At 41.6% G+C, this 20543-nt stretch overlaps 2 protein-coding genes across 11 annotated transcripts in view; one reads left to right on the forward strand and one right to left on the reverse strand.

Moving 5' to 3' along the window:
• SDCCAG8 (SHH signaling and ciliogenesis regulator SDCCAG8) overlaps positions 1-19798 on the reverse strand; it is a 217892-nt gene extending 198094 nt beyond the window's left edge. The window contains exons 1-4 of the mRNA XM_081823178.1: positions 19185-19798; positions 6536-6688; positions 5732-5817; positions 2300-2413 (exon numbers count right to left, since the gene is read on the reverse strand). Coding sequence (XP_081679304.1) covers positions 2300-2413; positions 5732-5817; positions 6536-6688; positions 19185-19380 — 549 coding nt within the window. The 5' untranslated portion in view covers positions 19381-19798. The remainder of the gene's footprint in view (positions 1-2299; positions 2414-5731; positions 5818-6535; positions 6689-19184) is intronic.
• A 312-nt stretch (positions 19799-20110) lies between these two features.
• CEP170 (centrosomal protein 170) overlaps positions 20111-20543 on the forward strand; it is a 99791-nt gene continuing 99358 nt past the window's right edge. For 5 of the 10 annotated variants that reach the window (XM_031035269.2, XM_081824488.1, XM_031035266.2 and 2 more), the window contains exon 1: positions 20114-20372. The gene's annotated coding sequence lies outside the window, so the exon portion shown is untranslated. Of the gene's footprint in view, positions 20373-20543 lie in introns of all 10 variants that reach the window. The other 5 variants (XM_031035265.2, XM_006740009.3, XM_006740012.3 and 2 more) reach the window with 4 other exon arrangements.

The raw sequence follows: 20543 nt of genomic DNA on the forward strand, positions 1-20543 counted from the left end.
TGGGTTAGCCTGGTGATGGGTATTAAAGAGGGCACGTATTGAATGGAGCACTGGGTGTTATACGCAAACAATGAATCATGGAACACTACATCAAAAGCTAATGATGTAATGTATGGTGATTAACATAATAAAATTTAAAAAAAATAGGCAGAGGACCTGAACAGACATTTTTCCAAAGAAGACAAACACATGGCCAACAGACACATGAAATGATGCTCAACAACAGTAATCATCAGGGGGAAAAAAATGAAAACTACAATGAGGTATCACCTCACACCAGTTAGAATGGCTAGTATCAAAAAGACAAGAATTAACAAGTGTTGATGAGGATGGGGTAAAAAAGCAATCCTCATGCACTGTTGGTGGGAATATAAATTGGTGCAGCCACTGTGGAGAACAGTATGGAGGTTCCTCAAAAAATTTAAAAACAGAAATACCATATGATCCAGTAATTTCACTATTGGTATTTACCCTCCAAACTGACACAAATCCAAAAAGATCTATGCACCTCTCCATTTACTGCAGCAGTATTTACAGATTTACAGATATGGAAGCAGCCAAATATGCACCGATACATGAATGGATAAAGAAGATGTGTGTGTGTGTGTGTGTGTACGTATACATATAAACAAATATATATGGAATAGAATATTACTCACCCATAAAAAAGAATGAGATCTTGCATTTGTGACAACATGGGGTGGACTTAAACGGTACCATGCTAAGTGAAATAAATCAGACAGAGGGAGACAAATACTGTATGATTTCACTTGTATGTGGAATCTAACAAAATAAAAGAACAAAGACTCAAATATAGAGAACTGGTGGTTGTCAGAGGGGAGGTGGGTAGGGAGATGGGTGAAATAGATAAAGGGGACTAAGAGGTACAAACTTTCAGTTATAAAATAAATAAATCACAGAGATGAAAAGTACAGACAGGTAATATAGTCAATAATATTGTAATAACATGTATTCTGACAGATGGTAACTACACTTATTGTGGTGAGCACTGAGTAATATATAGAATTGTTCAATCAATATGTTGTACACCTAAAATTAATATAATATTATCAATTATACTTCAGTAATAAAATAACCAAATAAATGTGTATATTTTCATCCTGTTAATCTGTTTTATGTTAATTTTTTTTTTTTAAGATTTTATTTATTTATTTGACAGAGAGATAGAGAGCACAAGTAGGCAGAGCAGCAGGCAGAGGGAGAGGGAGAAGCAGGCTCCCTGTGGAGCAGGGAGCCCGATGCAGGGCTCGATCCCAGGACCGTGGGATCATGACCTGCGCCGAAGGCAGACGCTTAACGACTGAGCCACCCAGGCGCCCCTGTTTTATGTTAAGTATAAGTCACAGCCAAAAACCCTAAGAGGGTAGAGGTAAAACTCCCCTACAAGGTCTTTTAAGTTTTTTCCATAGCATTTTAGAGATTAACAGGAGCTTGTTAAGGGAATCAATCCTAGGATATTATTTCAGCCTTTTTGGTAATCCAAGAAAACTTGTGCAATAATGATTGTATCCTCCAAGAACAAAGACATGCTAAGATCGGGAACTTCTTGGAAACGTCAGAACCATGAAATGTCTAAAGGTTTCTGAAGTCTTGCACCTCTGAAGAGGAACCAAAATGTAAAAAATATGATATATTGATACTGAATAAAAAAAGGAAGGAAAACCAAAGCACGTAGTTGGGAGAGGCATAAAGGCTCCAATGGCATTAAGGACCTTACTAAACTGCCTCAGTTGAGTAAGTAAACATTATGAGCCTCTGGTGTTACAAGCTGCAGAGGACACATTTGGTTTCTTGATCACTGTTATCAGTACCCCTATGGGCCATTCTCACTCAAACCTAAGGTAAGAACCTTTGCTGACAATGGAGTGGATTTTGTCAGCAGTTTAGAATCGCTGGTTGCTGTAGGAGAGCTTCACTAGGTTGACAAGTGTGGGAGAGTGACTGGTATTACCATTCCAAAGCATTCCCCATCAGCTGGGCTAAAGAACATGGGGTGGAAAGCAAAAACTCTGAAACAAGAGAGCATATTATCAAAATATTAGATTAGACACAGTTATGGTCTACTGGGAAATGAAGCAATCAGAAATGGCAAGGTCAGGAGTATCGTTCCCCAGCATGGGAAGCCCCTGTAACATATCAGTCTTTTCAAAGATGTAAACATGACAATTGTCAATGTTTCACAATACGCATGAAGACTAATAATAGCAAGTTTTCATATAAGGTATCATTAGTAGAAACTTTAATTTAGTTACGGTTAAATTTTTAATGAGAAACTTACCTTGCAGAACTTGACTTCTGCCTCTAAATGATGAATGTATTGAGACTGGTCATTGATGATAGGAACGAGATTGTATACAGTAGGGATACTGGCTTCCTCATACTCTGATGACCTCTAAGGCAAAAAACAAAAACAAAAACAAATTAAGCATGTTTGGATTTAGCAAAGAATCAGGTAATACCACCATAAACCACCTCCATACTCAATTTAGTACTGATGTCATATAAACATAGGGTAGATCACACTGTGGCCAATAGTATTTATTTCTCTATCCTATAAATTCCACAGACAGATTAAGATTCAGGGATATGAATATCTTTTTTTTAAAGATGGAAAGTGAAAGTGGTTATAAAAAGTTTGTGGCTAATGGAAAAATGCTGGGGTAGTCTCATTGGCTTGGGATGAACTGCCTATCAGAGCCATCTGGAAATGTGACACCCCAGTCAGCAATGGGGAGATAAATGGACAACTCTCTTCAAGAAATCACCATGCGGGAGCACTGCTAGCTAAAATTGCAGAACAGCTGCCTACTGAAGGGTTTCTTTAGACAAGGGTTTGCTGCCAGGTGTGTCCACGAGGTAAAATTCTATCCACAAAGGAGTACGTTAGCAAAGTGTGGTTTTTGATTTTTGACCCTAGGCAATTTGAGACTATGCTGGTCTGGAGCACAGAGCCACCAAGCCTCGGGTGCTAAAGCAGGACCCTCAGGAAACTGGCAGCTATCTTGCACCAGGAGTCCAGTGAATAGACCTCAGAAAAAGTGTTAATTCTCTGTACCTCTGCAGCATTCCTGCATTGACTTTAATGTACACCTTACTTTCTCCTCAAATGATTATAACGTGGTTTCTAGAATCATTTATCATTCCATGATATTTTTTAAGGAAAAGAGGAAATCAGGGAGGAAGAATGAGTGTCAACCAGTGAAATGAACCCAGAGAAAGCTCGAGATGAGACACCTGATCATTGTTTCTCTGTCTGCTAGAAATTCCTAACAACAAAGGACCAGCTCTCGTGGCAGAATAATTTATTTTTTTATTTTTTTATTTTTCATTTCTTTTAAAGATGTTATTTATTTATTTGAGAGAGAGAATGAGAGACAGAGAGCACGAGAGGGAAGAGGGCAGAGGGAGAAGCAGACCCCCCGCTGAGCAGGGAGCCCGATGTGGGACTCGATCCCAGGACTCCAGAATCATGACCTGAGCCGAAGGCAGTCGCCCAACCAACTGAGCCACCCAGGCGCCCTCGTGGCAGAATAATTAAGTAGAGTTTTGTTTTTTGGCATATTTAAGAAATTTAAAAACCAAAGTAACTTTAATACAATGGATTTTCTACAGTGAATAAAAAGCAATTAATTATAATAATTTTATATTAATAGAAATGGGTCCAGAACATAGGCAAATAAGAATTAAATATTACTGTGGGTACATACAGGACAGTCTATGTAAAAAAACAAAACAAAAAAAACAAAAACCACAAGTTAATACTGAGTGGAAAATGAAATCACCTGTATATATTTTGAAGGGTTTATTATAGTCTGGATAGCCACATTTCAAAAACATAAATAATAATACGTGGCTATGTTCTGCATCTCAACAGTGTCTCAGTTTCACTGTCAACAGAGCCACGTGTTTCGGGTATGTCATATGTGTGGCTCAGTCAGTGGGCATCTGACTCTTGGTTTCAGCTCAGGTCATGATCTCGGGGTTTTGAGATCGAGCCCCAAGTCAGCTCTATGCTTAATGCAGAGCCTGCTTCAGATTCTTTCCCTCTTCCCTCTCCGTCCCCATCTACTCTTCCTCCTGCTCACATGGTCACTCTCTCTCTCTCAAATAAATAAATAAAATCTTTAAAAAAAAGAAGAAAGTGCATCTAAAGTGTTTCTAAACCATCAAACACTGCTTATTATCATTATGGCTTGTAATCATTCCGGGTGGGCTATACACATTCAGAGTCTAAGTTGCATCCCTCCACATAGCTCCATATAAACAGACCTGTAGGGGACTTGTAAAGTATATACTGCATATGCTGAACTGATGATGCTCTTGGTAAGCCTCCCCCTGCTACCCAGATTCAACCAGCTCTGTAGTATCACTGCTTGGTTGTATCTTTAAAATGCTAATGAGCATGCCTGAGCATTCGACAGATACAGCAACTTCATCTACTAGTCTTGAAAGTACTCTACCCACTGTGTGCCAAAGAGCGTTCTAGAAGCCAGGTATTAAAATTATAATTGATAGCCATAAATACTGAACATGGGTATGCAGTACATGTCTCTAAAGTGGGAATCAAGCATGAAGGTATGTGTCAGGCTGGAATGAAGTGTTAATATGGGGGTATGGTTACGACATTTCAGCTGTGAGTAAAGTGACATGTCTCCACAGTTTCTACAATGGAGCCTTGGCATCCAAGTGTTGCACACATTGAAAATGCAAGGTAGTTACTGCTACTATGACACATTAGATTTGTGTCAGATTGCATTGTTTCTAAAGAATTTTAAGTATATACTCTTATTATTACAGAAACACTGTGAGGCATAATATTCTTCTAGAAAGTAAGTAATAGGCCCAGATAGACCTAAGGCCTAGACCATTATTTTGATCATTTAAACCTGGCCAAATCCTTCCCTCATACCTATCCCCCTTCCCATCTATCTCAGGCTTTAGCATACCACATCGCTTCAGTTGGGAATAATTCACTCTGTCAAAGCAATGGCAATAAAAAACAACTTCAGAAAAAAATATAGCTTCTCACACTGTGCATTTTTGTAACCATGTATTTTAAAATGCAGAACAAGATTATATACTTTGGCTTTGACGTTCAAAATAAATATTACAGAGGACAGCTAGAAATATAATTAAGTAAATTCTAAAAATGATAGGATATCGATATGACCCCGTAAAAAAGAAACAGCTACTCTTTTCCATAGAGTATTCCTTTTCTTTTATATTTGCTAACAGTTGCAAAGTAAATTCTGCAAACTGTTTCCTCACCTGCATTTTTCAAGTGAATGATAAATTTAAAACTCAGGATTCCCTTTGCTATGGAAGTCTCTCTTCTTCAGCCAAAATAATCAGAAGGGAGATCATTTCTTTTAATGCTTTATGCTATTAGAATGTCCTGCTCAGAATTTGTCGAGAACATATACTACTGAAACGACATTGTAGAGTTAAAACATACTTAGAGGGGTACCTGGGTGGCTCAGTCGGTTAAGCGTCCGACTCTTGATTTCGGCTCAGGTCATGACCTCAGGGTTGTGAGATCAAGCCCCGTGTCAGACTCTGCACTGAGCGTGGAGTCTGCTTGAGATTCTCTCCTTCTCCCTTTCCCCCTCCCCCCATTCATGCCTTTTCTCTCTAAATAAAATCTTAAAAAAAAAAAAAAACATAGTTAGAAAGACAATGCTCTTGTCAGGTTGCAAATGTTGATACACACCAGAGGCGACACATTTCGTCTTCTTGATGGAGACACCTCACTTTCCTTAGTTGCCTGTTGGCGCAACAAAGCTTTGAGTTGATTGACTGCGGAGCAAACACAATGGGTTTCATTAGCCTTCCCATGGATCCATGGCTTATCATCACCCATTCATGCTTCTATCCATCTAACAAACATAGTGTAAACATGTTTTATGTATCAACAACTGTGCAATGGACTGGGGATCCAAAGGCAAACATGAGAAAAGCTCTACCACTTAAAGGCCAAGAGAGATACACTGACAGATATAAAACTATGTAATAAGTTCCCATGTAGACCTACAGCTATCCACAGTGCTGTAAGAAGAGGAAGCACCTAATCATGCCTGTTTTTACATTACAGAGGAGTTAACACTGGGAAGGATGAACAGAGGATTACCAAGCAAAAAAGGATGAGAAAAATCCCAGTTAGAAGGGATGGCATAAGCATAGAAGCCGGGCAAGTAGGTTGCTATGACTAGAATGTGGCTGGATAGTGGGGAGGAGGATAGAAATATGAGGCTGGAGAGGTAGCTTGGAGCCATCTTAAGAAGAAAGAAGAAGAAAATATTGCTATGACATACAAAGGATTTTGGACTTCAGCCTATAGGCACCACGAAGTCAAAGGAAAAATATTCAGCAAGGAAATTGTACCAGCTGATTTGTGTTTCAGGAAGAAAATCCCACCTGCAGAGCAGCGGACAGCCTGGAGTCCTTACTCTACGGAGGAGCTTAAAATAGTCACAGTGTGTCATTCAGACTAGGACTGACATCCATTCACACTCACCGGCATGGCTGTGTTGCAGTTCATGCCAAGCCATCCCAGGGTCCTCATTTTCCACACCATTACCACACATGGCATCCAGGGCACCTTCTCCAACACTGACATCACCGTCTCTCAGCGCACACTGCAGTTGGTGAATGCTTCTATTCGCACGTTCTGCAACAACAATGTGATGAAAATCAGGGCCTGTGAAGTCTGAACGGCTATGTGGACACTTACTCCAAAGGGCAGTGCCTAAAGGAGAACCAAATGTGTCTTATACTTTATGGAAAAAAGCAGAGATTTGTTTCTAGCTTGCTGAGGACAGTGCTGAGGAAGAGAGAGATGAAGTTCATGGGTCAGAGGTGAGACCTGATGATCTCTAAGTTCCCTGACACGTCAGTGGGGGATAGTCATCATCTACAGCTCCTGCCAAGGAGGCTAGAATAGGATAGCTCCTCCCCAACCCACCCTCCAAACACTAACCCCACCCCAGAAAGGGCTCCCTTTCCCCTCCTTGAGATACTGGGGTGGTGGGCAGAACTAGCAAGAGGAACTCCACCACACCAAGTTCCCGCCCAGGGAAGCCTACTTGCCCCTGTGAGCCAGATGTCCCTCCTCGACTGAGAGACAGCCGACCGCCTGGCCTAGTTTTGATCAAGACTGGAAGGGCTGAATGAAGTGCTTTTAGTACCCGCCTCTGCAGTGTAGTCCTTCCTATGTCCTGCTGGCTGACTACACACTTGTAGAGATTCTTGGTTAGTGGACCTCACCACCCCTAGAATTGAAGTTTAAACTCACTAGCACTTACTCAACAGTACAGCCTAAAATGAAGTATCTTACGGTATATTATACTATAGTAGTTCATCTCTCCAAATAGTGCCCCCCACAACCCCCCCCGGCCTCTACCCTTGTCCCCTCCCAAGTTGAAACTAAGTTGGGTAACTTGCAAAGAGAATGCAGGAGAAGTTACACCATGCCAGACCAGGTTTCATTTTTTTTTTCTTTACATTTATTTATTTATTTGAGAGAGAGAGCAAGCATGCACACGAGGACACATGTGCTCATAAATGCCCACCGTGCACACGTGAAAGGGGAGGGGCAGCAGGGGAGGGAGAGAGACAAGCAGACTTCCCGCTGAGTGTGGAGCCCACTCGGGGCTCAATTCCATGACCCCGAGATCATGACCTGAGGAAACCAAGAGTAGGGAGCTTAACTGACTGAGCCACCCGGGTGCCCCCAGGCTTCATATTTTAAATGTCTGGTAGCTTCTGCTTCCTCCCTCCTGGAATGCTTGTTTTTATGATCCCTAAGCCACTAAGTAGGAAGCCTGCCTACCCTGCTGGAGAGATTGTGGCGGGGCCATGTGGCGAGGAGAGGCCCTGACAGCACATGGGGAAGGAGAGAAGCCCAGCACCGCTGACAGCCCAGGGGAGCGTCCAGATGGCCCGAGGCCATCTCACTGCAAAGGCATGAAAGAGACAGGAAGAACTGTCCTGCTGCGTCCAGTCAACCCAAATGCCTTTAGCTGTTGCTGTCAGCCACCAGGCTTTACAGTGGTTTGTTATGCAGCAACAGAGAACTGAAATAATTATCCAGTGAAATACCCAAAAACGTTTTCAGCAAAGGATCCAAGTCTTACATTAAAAACAGAACTATACTAATGACACTGGTGATGGCATTACTGAGAATTCTATCCTACTTTATGGATATTTTTACATGTCTAACAACCGGAGAGCCCGGCAATCAATCGGTAATTTCATTAATCAAGGTCCATTTATTTTTTTCCATTTAAACTTGTTGTTTCTGCTAATCTCTTAGGATTAAATTCACTGGTTCCAATTTAGAAAACATAAACTATAACAAAAACTGTTCCTTGCACGTTAGAGCGGGGACCCAGATTTCAGTCATGCTGTTCAAATTTTGACATCTGTATTTGAAAGTTATTTTTTAATTCACTCATTAATTTACCAAGCACCTACATATATCTAAGATGGAAATGTATGTTAGAAAAAGATGAATTCCCATGCAAATTCATCTACATCTATTATCTATTTATTTTTTAAATTTTTTTAATTTCTTATTTTTTTAAAGATTTTATATATTTATTTGAGAGACAGCGAGAGAGAGACAGAGTGCTTGAGCAGGGGGAGGGGCAGAGGGAGAAGCAGACTCCCTGCTGGGCAGCGAGCCCCATGCAGGGCTAGATCCCAGGACCCTGGTATCATGACCTGAGCTGAAGGCAGATGCTTAACCAACTGAGCCACCCAGGTGCCCCTATTTCTTTTCCTTTTAAAGATTTTATTTATATATTTGAGAGAGAATGCGCACATGCATGAGTGGAGGGGGGGGACAGGGGTAGAGGGAGAAGCAGACTCCCCACTGACCAGGGAGTCTGACACAGGGCTAGATCCCAGGACCTGAGGTCATTACCTAAGCCGAAGGCAGACACCTAAGCGACTGAGCCACCCAGGTGCCCTATTATCTATTTCAAAATGGACTCCACTGAAACAATACTTAAGATCTTCAAGGGGAGGAAATGGTACTTTCCCTAAGAAGAACAATTCAAAACAATGATGGCCAATGACATTCTTGCTCTTCTTGCTCTTCTTTGACAACTTAGGTCTATTTCTTCTTGTGTCCTCAGGAGAAAAGCTCCTCATCTTTGCTACCTATATGGGAACCCTAAGAAAGCTACAAAACAACGATCTTTTCATTACCAGTCATGGATGAAAATATATTTACAAACATATATTCTACAGGACCTTGAGAAACAGATTTTATTTTCTCCAAGCTCATTAATTTCAAAGGTTAGAACAGAAAAAGTAACTGTAACTCAGTAGAAAAAAAATATACTACTCTATGCTACAAAATATCTGACATAGGTTGTTCACTTAGAGCAACTCCTTTCATTTCCTGATTAAACTAAAGAAAACAGGTCTTTCAGGTCAGGGTTCAACAGTGAAATTTTATTACTAACTACACAAGAGACTCACTGAATTTATCGCTACATTTCTTCCTACACACCAATCCTATTTCCACACAGACCTTTATCTGACAGGCATTTGGAGCTGAATACTAACCAAGCGTGGCCTCCTCTTAGTCATCATGAGTTTTGTTTTTTGGGGTGGTTTGGTGTTTTTTTGTTTTGTTTTTACTCATCATGAGTTTAAGAAAAACCCGGATAAGACACATTCCTGGTTTTAGCAAAATAAGAAGTAGCAGTAGTTTTCCAACAATTTAGTATTTTCTAAAGAGATTTGTTAATGGAAAAGGAAAATCAAAGTGTTACATGATAAGAAATTTAGTTCACAGAGCTTCAGATTTACACCCGTAAATCTATGAATAAAGCACTTATCTTTATTACATCCATTAAAAAGGAAATAGAGGGCTTGACTAACATTAAAAGTATGCTCTGTGGAGCTATGAAATGATTTTACTTCTAAGATAAAGGATAATTATTTATTTAAAACCCCATTTGACTAAAAGCTAATAAGCTGTATTAGGAAAAAGAAAGGAAATCTGGAAAAAATTCACAGTTGAAGATCTCTATATGTAGAGTTCTTTTATCAGATTACAATGATGGTAGAGTTTCATGAGCCCATTTAACCCCTTTTTCAATATTCTTCTTTACTCTTTTAGCATTTATGACATTCAAAGACTACGTGTTAAAATTACACTATGAAAACAGTTACGTGAAATAGTGAGATACTGAAACCAACAACTATCCCGAGGAAAAGTTAACTTCAGTTAACTAGGATCAGAGAGGAAGACAGGGAATTTGCAAGAACTGTGTCCTAAAACTAAAACTAAGGACGTAAGTGATATTTTTAAGTCATTTCAATAGTATATTTCAAAACACTCTAAATGCTCTTCAAGTGTATACATAGCAACATAGTTATACACTGTAACAGACAAACAGTTAATCCTGAGGAATAATAATGCTTAGATGGTTCAAAACAGATGAAACCCTATTGCTCTTCAGCTGGAACCACTGCAACTGAAGGCCTTACAGTCCTTACAGAGAACACTACACCCCACATGCCATTGTCTGCTACAAACCGGATTAGACAGGAGGTTTCTAGTTATCATTTCCTATCCCATTGCGAGTGGGCAAACTTTATCCGTCCATAGCCAAGAGACGGAAAGAATACTCATTTCCCCTTCTCTCCAGAGAGCACAGTAAGAGTAGTTCACAATGCATCCTGATTTCTTCTCCCCAGCACCAACCACGGCCTGAAAATAAACTTAATTATCATTACAAACCCAAATAGGACCTCTGAGTCCCAAAGCATCACAGGAACATAAAGGTAAGTAAATAGTATTTCTGGAGGTCCACTATCCGAACATCAATCAGTACAATGAGCACCAAAAGTGAGCAAGCTGCTGACTGTTGGCCCATTTCAGTCTGTCTTAACCATTTTTGTAGTCCAGTTCTCCCCCTTCCCCATTCTCTCTCCCAGGTCACCATCAGGCCTCTCTTCACCAAGGGTTTTTGAACAAAAGACAAATATGTCCCAGTCCAGGTAGTATCATCACTTATATACAGACCGTGAATTATTCATGTCTCCATTCTCCATCTGCACGGGAGATGTGAACAAGAATTACCCTGGTGTCTGGGTGGGGGAAACACTCCCCAGGCAGCGCCCAGCTGTCTCTGAGAAACCATGCAATACCTCCCTAGGCTGAGATGAGAGAGGCACCACAGTTCTTAAAACAAGCCGAGACCAGGGCAGACAAGCAGGAAAATGACACCGCAGCAAGATAAGAGATATATGTGTCTGTCCACACTTGACTGGGCCTCAGCTAGTTCAGAAGATTGCTGTCACTGTTTACTAGGGGACTGACAGCTAGGACAACCAAGATAAAAACAGTCTAATCTGAAGTCAGACAAAGCCAGCCTTGGAAATGACAATTACAACAGCGAAGGGGATTAAAAGTAATGTGCAGAAATGAAAAACTCTAAAAAAATTCTATCATAAAAGACAAGACTCTAATAGCCGAAAAATGTGCTAAAGAGGTTGGCGCCGGGAGTGAAAGATAATCTGAACAAGAATGTCAATGTCTTAAGAAAGCAGTGGCCGGAAGGTCATTGAGGATGTGTGGATGCTGGCAAACCAAGGAGATGGGCTATATACATTACGAAGGATATACCGGGTATGTTTTGGGCACCAACTGGAAGGATTTATGCACCCGTCACTTTCCACTGATAAAGAAGTAATCCTAGCCAGACTGGCAGAACATGGGTAAAATCACCAGCCAGGACAATCAGTATCCTTAACTGTAATTACTCTCAAGTATGATTCTTGTAGAACAAAGGTTATGAGCAAGGCCTTGCTACTTCTAGATCGCGGTTTCCCAACCTAGCACTCTTGACATTTGCACCCAATAGTTCTTTATTGTAAGGAGCTGTGTTGTGCGTATATAGCAGCTTCCCTCACCTCTACCCACTAGATGCCAGTAGAAACCAACCCCCCCAACCACCAGTTGTGACAACCGAAAATGTCTCTGTACATTACCAAATGTCCCCTGGGTGGAAAAATCAACCCTGGTTGAGAACCAGTGATTTAGATAAATAAAACAGGATAGCTAGTGTTCAGGTTTGGATGTTTTTTTTTCCAAACTTTTATTTAATTTCTAGTTAGGTAACATACAGTGCAATACTGGTTTCAGGAGTACAATTCAGTGATTCATCACTTACATACAACATCCAGTGCTCATCATGACAAAGTGCCCTCCTTAATACTCATCACCTATCTAGTCCATCCCCCACCCACCTCCCTCCATCAACCCTCAGTTTGTTCTCTACCTTTAATTATGTCAATTGCACTACTCGGTATTAACCAAGAGGATACAAAAATACAGATTTGAAGGGGTACATGCTCCCCGATGTTTACAGCAGCATTATCGACCATGTTCAGAATTGAGGAGAGTTTCCCGCATTACTACATTGTAACTACAGCCACCTCTTAATGAAAAATGGGCAGGACAGGGAGCTGGTCAGCCACAGCGCACAAGCCACGACCATCACTGCCATGAGGGGGCACTTCTGATCCAGGTGTTAGGAGAAAGTGTTATACCTGCTGTAATCAAGAACTTGAAATTCATATTTAGCTTCATACTGTTTCAAGGCCTAACACATGAAGCAATAGTTACCCTTCAAAGCCCATCTTTCAGAGCCACCTTAGGTGATCGTCCCTATAAATATTCTAGTGGGTCTTGATGAAGAACACCCCCTGCCCGCCCACCCCGCCCATCAAGATTGCTTTGGCCAAGTGCACGAGCCCATTACAAGCTACTTTCTGTACCTTTTGACCCTGAGAGGAGTATCACTAAGTGAAAAGGTGGAAAACCTCAGCACATACTGGGGAAGTGATCAGAGCATACATTTATAAACATCCCAAGAGAAAATATAATTATTCTCAGTATCTCAATAGCTTGGAATTAACTTAATCCCCTTTTCTGCCCAAGAACATGTGAAAATGCCCTTACAATTTCATAACACTGAACCACTGTTTTGGTTCTAAATTATTCCAAGGATGACTATTTACTTATAAAATCAGTTTTTACTGGCTTTTCTTTTGTGGCTGCTAAGTCCGGTCCTTTGCCTATTTTACCTCATCAGTAGTGGGGAAGGAAAAATGGGAATCTACTAGCTTTTGTTATTCTGGTTAAAAAATGGTCGTAACAGTTAAAACTACTAAGAAAAGCCATTACAGCAGATAAAACAAAAAAAATGAATATATGTAATCTAAATTTTATTAACAAAAAAATAAACTCAGCTGTTTACTAATTTCATTTGCATTCCCAATCCTCATTTATTAATAGCCAAACCATTCCATTTCTTTAATTCTGAGAAGAGAAAGTTGTTGCAGTCTGCACTGAAATACCAAAATAATTTTCTCATTTCATAATGAATGCTTCCAGGGGCTTTAATACATTGTTGCCTGTCTTGGTCATAGTAAGGCTGATAGTAAAACAAACCAATAAGCAAACACTAGCTGTGGAGTATGTGTGTGCACACGCATGCATGTGTTTATGCACATACAGTGTACATGGCAAAGAATATAAAAACATTAAGAAAACACTCAAGAAAAGCAAAAACAAAAAGAAGAAATACAAGTTTGATAAGTAAAACTGAGAAAAAGAACTTTACTTAAATTGCACACATGTTTTCTTAAGTTTATGAAAAGTCCAGATGATATCACTGCTGGCTAGCTCAGTGACTAAAGTATTGGCAAGTAAGATTAACGCAGGCCAGATGTGAGCCCTTCCCTGGAAGGGAAAAAACAAAAAACAAAACCAAAACACTTTGTAGGATTTGGGTAGATGTGTCAATCATATATAAGTAAAATATATCAATATTATCTTTGGTTTTCTCAAACTAGGTCAATTTACAAAGAAACAATCACCCCTCAAAGTATACATTTTTTCCCCATATTTAAGCTCTCACTTTCTATGGACCTAGTTCCACTCCTTTCTCTCATTTTTATAAGATAGAAACATAACTTTTATCATTCACACGGTCTAATCAGCGCTGGTGGAAGGGATATTAGAGATTCAGGAGTCTGAGAGAAATGCCTGCAGGGGGAACCAGGTTCTCAGGTGTATTTTGCTAACCAAGTATGTGAGGAAGGGAGAAGAAAAAGAAAGAAATTGGAATGTTTTTATTTTATTTTTTTAAAGATTTTATTTGTTTATTTGAGAGAGAGAGAAAACGTGCGTGAGTGGAGGGGGCACAGGGAGAGGGAGAGAGAGGATCTCAAGCAGACTCTGAGCTGAGCGTGGAGCCCAACACAGGGCTCAATCTCATACCCCTGAGATCATGACCTGAGCCGAAACCAACAGTTGGACACTTAACTGACTGAGCCACCCAGGTACCCCAGAAATTGGAATGTTTTTAAAGAAAGCATAAACTGCCCAGTTTGTCCATAGGCCTTACCATTCCCTAGTGTCTTCCATAGACTCCATCACAGATTTTGTCACCTGCTTGGGTCCTAAAGGCAGTAATTCTGTCACCTCCTCCAAACTTTTCCTTTTACAGACAAGGGAACAAGAATCTAAGAACAGTTTACTGACTTGCCTAAGGTGACATGGATGGTTATCAGTAAAGCTACAGTCAAATTTTAGTGGCCTGGCTCCTAGTTCCACATTCTCCGCTCTGACTCCACCATACTCTTACGCAAATTCGATCTAGAGCCCAGAATACCAAAATGTTGAAAGAAAAAGAGGAACTACATACAAAATGCATATGGAAAATAATGATGTATTCTTGTCACAGTCTATGTTTGTTCCATATTTCTTTATGCCCCCCCTCCAAAGGTGGTTAGGACCTAGGTGAATAGACGAGTCACATACACAGTGTTGTTGATACAACTGAACCTATAGCTAACACCTGCAGCAATAAACTAGACATGATTCTGTTAAGAATGGGACACTACTTTTCCAACAAGTTCTCTCCTTTATATTATCATATTCCTACATTCAGGGCACAGAACTTAAAACAGCCTGGATTCCCTGTTACATTGGTTTTTCTGACCCTTTCTTGGCTGCATACTAGTTCATTTTATACCTCGTGGCCTTTGTACAATGATGTGTTGGATTTAAATGAGAGGAGGGGTATGTGCTACTCTCCCCAGTTCCCAATAGAGTTCTCAACCATTCTGTGGGTCTTGAATGCTAGCTGCCTACATTCACTATAAAGACAATGAACACCTAGCCATCCTGCCAGGAGACCTCCCAAGTCACTTCCACTTCTAGATTCAACTCTGTGATTCCCAGGGTACCTGTTTTCCCCACACTGGAATCTTTCAGATCATCTACTGTGAAGCAATAATATTATAGATCTGTGGGGCAATGAAGCCTTCTCATTTTTCTGTCAGACTGCTTACTCTGAAGGAGAGTCACGAAATCTCTCTAATTCCTTACAATGAGGGCACAAACAATTCAAAACAAGAGATACCCTTAGAGGGGATAAAGAGTGAATACATCTGGAAAGTGTAAGGAAGGAAAGGATAAGAGGGGAGTGCGAAGTATGCCAATGAGCTCCCTCTTTCCATGGCTGCTCTAGGATCACGAGTCAAGGAGAGACAAGAATTCCACTCAGGTTTTAAAAGAAAGAAAGCACGGGCGCCTGGGTGGTGCAGTTGGTTAAGCCTCCACCTCTTGGTTTCAGCTCAGGTCATGATCTCAGGGTAGTGAGATCGAGCCCCTTGTTGGGCTCTGCACTCAGCACAGAGTATGCTTGAGATTCTCTCTGCCCCTCTCCCTCTGCCCCTCCTCAACCTCTCAAATAAATAAATCTTTAAAAAATAAAAATAAAAGAAAGCAGCTTTGACTCTGCCTTTCAAATCAGAACTTCAAATTCTTGGGACACCTGGATGGCTCTGTTGGTTAAGTGTCTGCCTTCAGCTCAGGCCCTGATCCCGGTATCCTGGGATTAAGTCCCACATCAGGATCCTTGCTCCCTGGCACTCCCCCTGCTTGTGCACTCACTCTCTCTCTCTCTCACAAATAAATAAAATAAAATCTAAGAAAAAAAACCCTTGAAATTCTTAATATACTATAACAGTACTTAAAATTACATTTAAAGTAATGAGGAAAAGCTATAAAAATGAGGAATTAGCATAGAAAACTGTGAAAGCATTTTGCATTTTTTTTTTAAAGATTTTATTTATTTATTTGAGAGAGAGAGAATGAGAGAGAACACATGAGAGGGGGGAGGGTCAGAGGGAAAGCAGACTCCCTGCCGAGCAGGGAGCCCGATGTGGTGTGGGACTCGATCCAGGGACTCCAGGATCATGACCTGAGCCGAAGGCAGTCGCTTAACCAACTGAGCCACCCAGGCGCCCGAAAGCATTTTGCATTTTTATGTGGCTACTTCTTGGCTGAATATAAATGAAGGGATATTAATAATAATTACACATACAGTTATTTAGGAACCAGAGGAATAATATGTGAGGAAAGACCAAGAATACTTATTAGCCTTTGTTGAAACATGAACTAGGCAAAATATTTTGGGGAAGTAATGGCAGATAGACAAAACCAAACAAAGCAACAAAACCAAAACAAGATAAAACAAAAGAATTTCAAATTACATTTTATCTGATTGTACAGTAACACAATTCTCAAGACATTAGGCACAAACACTTAAAATAATGAAGTTCCACATGTAAAATAATGCCACCATACTTTGTTTATTCAGAAACACAAATTTTGACTTCAAAGGGAATTACCCTATTCAAAAGGGCTAATGTATATGTGTGAAGCAAAGAACTTCTGATTGTGCTTTAACTCAGGATTAGCTGTTTCCTTCCATAAGCTGTTATATAAACTAAGTAAACATAAAAGTTAAGATGCTACTAAATAAATAATAAAATAGGTCCTGAAAACCCACAAAATGACAGGTTCCATTTCCTGATTCATTTTTAAAGCCATCACTTAAAAAAAAAAAAAAAGTTAACTTTTTTCTCTGCTTCATGTTTGCTTTTGATTATGTTTTTACTATCTTATATTGTTGTCACACTAAACTTAAAATTTATTTTAAAATATATCTGTGAATAAAAACTCTCTACTCTATATATAAATTACTGAAAAGCAGCACTTGTTTGAAATTAACTACTTTATTGCATTAAAAAGCCCAATATTAAGCTCCCACTGCTTACATAAGGTTCAAAATAAGGTAAAAGGAGGCGAAGTATTTGCAGAAACTTGTAACGGAAAACAAATTTTTACCAGCCTCCAAAAATCACTCATTATCATTGTGCACAGCGCACGTCTTGCTTTCAAATGAAAAGTCAGAAGTGGTTATTTCTGTATCTAACAGCTCTTGAAACATCAGTAGGCTGATGAAAATATTCATCAAGACCAATTATTTTACTCTTGCAGTTTGAGTACTGAGAATGTTGACAGTTTATAACACTGTTGACAGATGGAAACAATACATAATAACGCTTTCAAAATCTAGAGTCACTAGAAGATAAACTTTCTAATCTCCTCGAAAAATCTTCACTTTGCTGCAAGTACCAATTATAAATAACAGCTAACATTTACGGAGTGCTTATGTGCCAAGCACTGATCTTTACCCTTATTCTCTATCATAGTAATCTGTAATTATTTTATTTTCTTTCTCCCCCACTAATCCAGAGGCTCCATGGTCACAGGGACTCTGTCTACTTCTTTATTGTATCCCCAGCACCTAGCACGCCTTACACATAGTAGGCGACATTTTTAAATGACTCATTGTTCTAAACATTTATTTTTTAAAAAGATTTTATTTATTTATTAGAGAGAGAGAAAGCACAAGCAGGGGGAGTGGCAGGCAGAGGGAGAGAAAGAAGCAGGCTCCCCACTGAGCAGAGAGCCCCATGTGGGGCTCGATCCCAGGACCCCAGGATCATGACCTGAGCCGAAGACAGATGCTTAACTGACTGAGCCACCCAGGCGCCCCTGTTCTAAACACTTTAAATAATTTTTTAAAACTGTTGGTCATGGGTGCCTGGGTGGCTCAGGTCATGATCCCCGGGTACTGGGATCGAGTTCTGCGTCGGGCTCCTTGCTCAGCGGAGAGTCTGCTTCTCCCTCTCCCTCTGCCCCTACCCCTGCTCATGCTCGCACGCTCTCTCTCTCTCTCTCAAATAAATAAACAAAATCCTTAAAAAAAAATAAAACTGTTGGTTATGATCTAGAGGGTTAAGAAAATGCAAAAGAATAGAGTGTATTATTTAGTAGAATATTCTCCAACGAAACTTTTATATGTCCCATATAAAATGTATTTACCAATGGGTAACAGTAAAAAAAAAAAAAAAAAGGCTGAAAATCACTGCTTTACGTGGATTATTTCATTTGCTCCTCACAATAACCCTGTAGACAATACCACAACTTCCTCTTTAAAATAACAGTACTGAGATTTCCAGATAGTATATATGATGTCCAAGATGACAGAGCTATCTATAAGTACAAACATCACTTCTATAAAGTCTCACTGATAGGGAACCACACTAAAAAAATCTGAATTAACCAAATGAGGTTTCAGTAATAATAACTGTGACATGATTCGTGAAGAAAAAAATAGGCTTTTAAGGCAGTCAGTCCTAACTAAATTTAATACCTGGTTCTGCCACTAACCAGCTGTGTGGACTCAACCTCTTTGCACCTTGATTTCTCCATGTGTAAAAGAGAGATATTCATAACGTTGCTATAATTTTAAATGATTTGATGTATGTAAATAGCCTAGGCCACTAAATGGAAGCTTTTGTGATTAAATAATTAGTATTTTCTTTTTCCTGGTCCGATAAATCTTCAGCCCATCACACCACTATCTGAATGTGTAAAAAGCGTGAATCAGGAATCTACTGGATTAAAGAGCAAATTATGGGAAGTGGGCAAGAGAGAACTAGAGCCACCCAAGAGTTTCTGCTGGCCGTGGGTCAGAAAGATGCCTAAGTCAAGCTCAGGGAGTTGGTTCAGGTAACCACGGGAATCAAGGGAAACAACTCTGCTTAACCGTAAATACAAACACAAACTATTTCATCTTGCTCAAAGATCACAGCACCATCCATCTTCTTCCTCTGTGTCCTGGCTGGGGCCGAACCAAGGAAACGCCCCTGGTCAGCTCCTGCCCACTAGGCCCTGGTACCCAGGGGCTAGGGCGCAGAGCTTCGGTGCAACTCACCCCGGAGACTCCGTTGATACTGCCCCAGAATCTCCTCCAGGGTAGAGTTCTCCGGGGACTTCGCCATGCACAGAGCCGGGGCCCAGAGATGGGAGTCACGTGGGAAAGTGTCCAGTGTCGCCCTTCGGAGAACAGGAGGCCTTGGCGCCGGAGAAGTACCCGCCTGCTTCCAGCCGCTGCTGTCATTGGGGAGCATGGAACCCCGGACGGAGCTCGCGGGGGGCCCTTCCCACCCAGTGGCCCTCACGCTGGACGTCGGGAGTTGTAGTCCGCAGGCTGCGGGCCTGCAGTCACGAGATTCCTAAAAGGCCCTTCCAACTATACTACAGTTCCCAGAGGACATCGCGCCACAAGCTTTGGCGGTTTGGCGGCCAGATCCGGTTGCCAAGAGAGTGTTTGGAGGCTCCGCCCTTTTTCTGTAGCTCAGGCTGGCTCAGTCCTGCCTTTATCCCATCCTGCTGTTTGGACCGTCCAACCGACAAAAAGAGCTCACTGAAGGCCTTGACTCTCCTAAGTTTGGTAGTTTGCGGTTGGTCCTTGAGTCTTCTCAAGGACACAAATAACAAGTTCTCCGCCCTTCAGCCGCGACATTTGCCAAAATGTCCAAATAAATTCTCAAGAAAAAGAAGCTTTAAATCTCCCAAACAGCCAAGGTTTTGAAGGCATCCGACACTACAAATCCTAGCATGCCCAGCAACCAGACCTCCGCTTGGAGTTGGCGCACTGCCCTCTGGGAACTGTAGTCCTTTTTAGTTGCGGTCCCGGCTAACGCCAGAGTCCTCCTCATTGTTCAAGCTAGTCTTTGGAGCACGCCTGCGCAATAGGCAGCTGGCGAAGCCTTTGGGTGAGACCCTCCGCACAGCCCCTTTTCATTGTCTGCGTTTGGCGCCTGCGCAGTAAGAGATCGTTGGGACTGGGCCGGCGGAGGGGATAGGGCCGGGTTCCTCGCCTTTTCCTCAGGCGCCTGCGCACTGGGCGGCCGCTTTTTGCCGTTACCGCTATGTGCGGGGCGTGTGTGGAATAACGTTATTGCCTAGCGGAGCTCGGGGCCGGGAGCTCGACCGTAGCGGCAGCGACGACGACAGCGCCGACGAGGACGACTGGGTGGGGGTAGGACGGCGTGCGAGAGACTCACGGGACGCGACGCGCCCCGCCTCCCCCGTCCGGTCCCTCTCTCAGCGGTGAGGGGTAAGTGATGCGCTCAGCTGCTCGGGTAGGCGCTGTCCCTGCCGCCGCCGCTACTTCCCCACATCCTCCTGGGTTTGCAGCGGGGGCTCGGGGCGCGGCCGGGGGCGGCCGGGGTGCTGGGCCGGGCGGCGAAGGGAGCGCTTCCCCGCTGCTCCGCGCGGCGCCGCCCCC

The sequence above is a fragment of the Leptonychotes weddellii genome, chromosome 6, assembly GCF_054177405.1.
Source record: "Leptonychotes weddellii isolate Sample4059 chromosome 6, ASM5417740v2, whole genome shotgun sequence".
Lineage (NCBI taxonomy): Eukaryota > Metazoa > Chordata > Mammalia > Carnivora > Phocidae > Leptonychotes > Leptonychotes weddellii.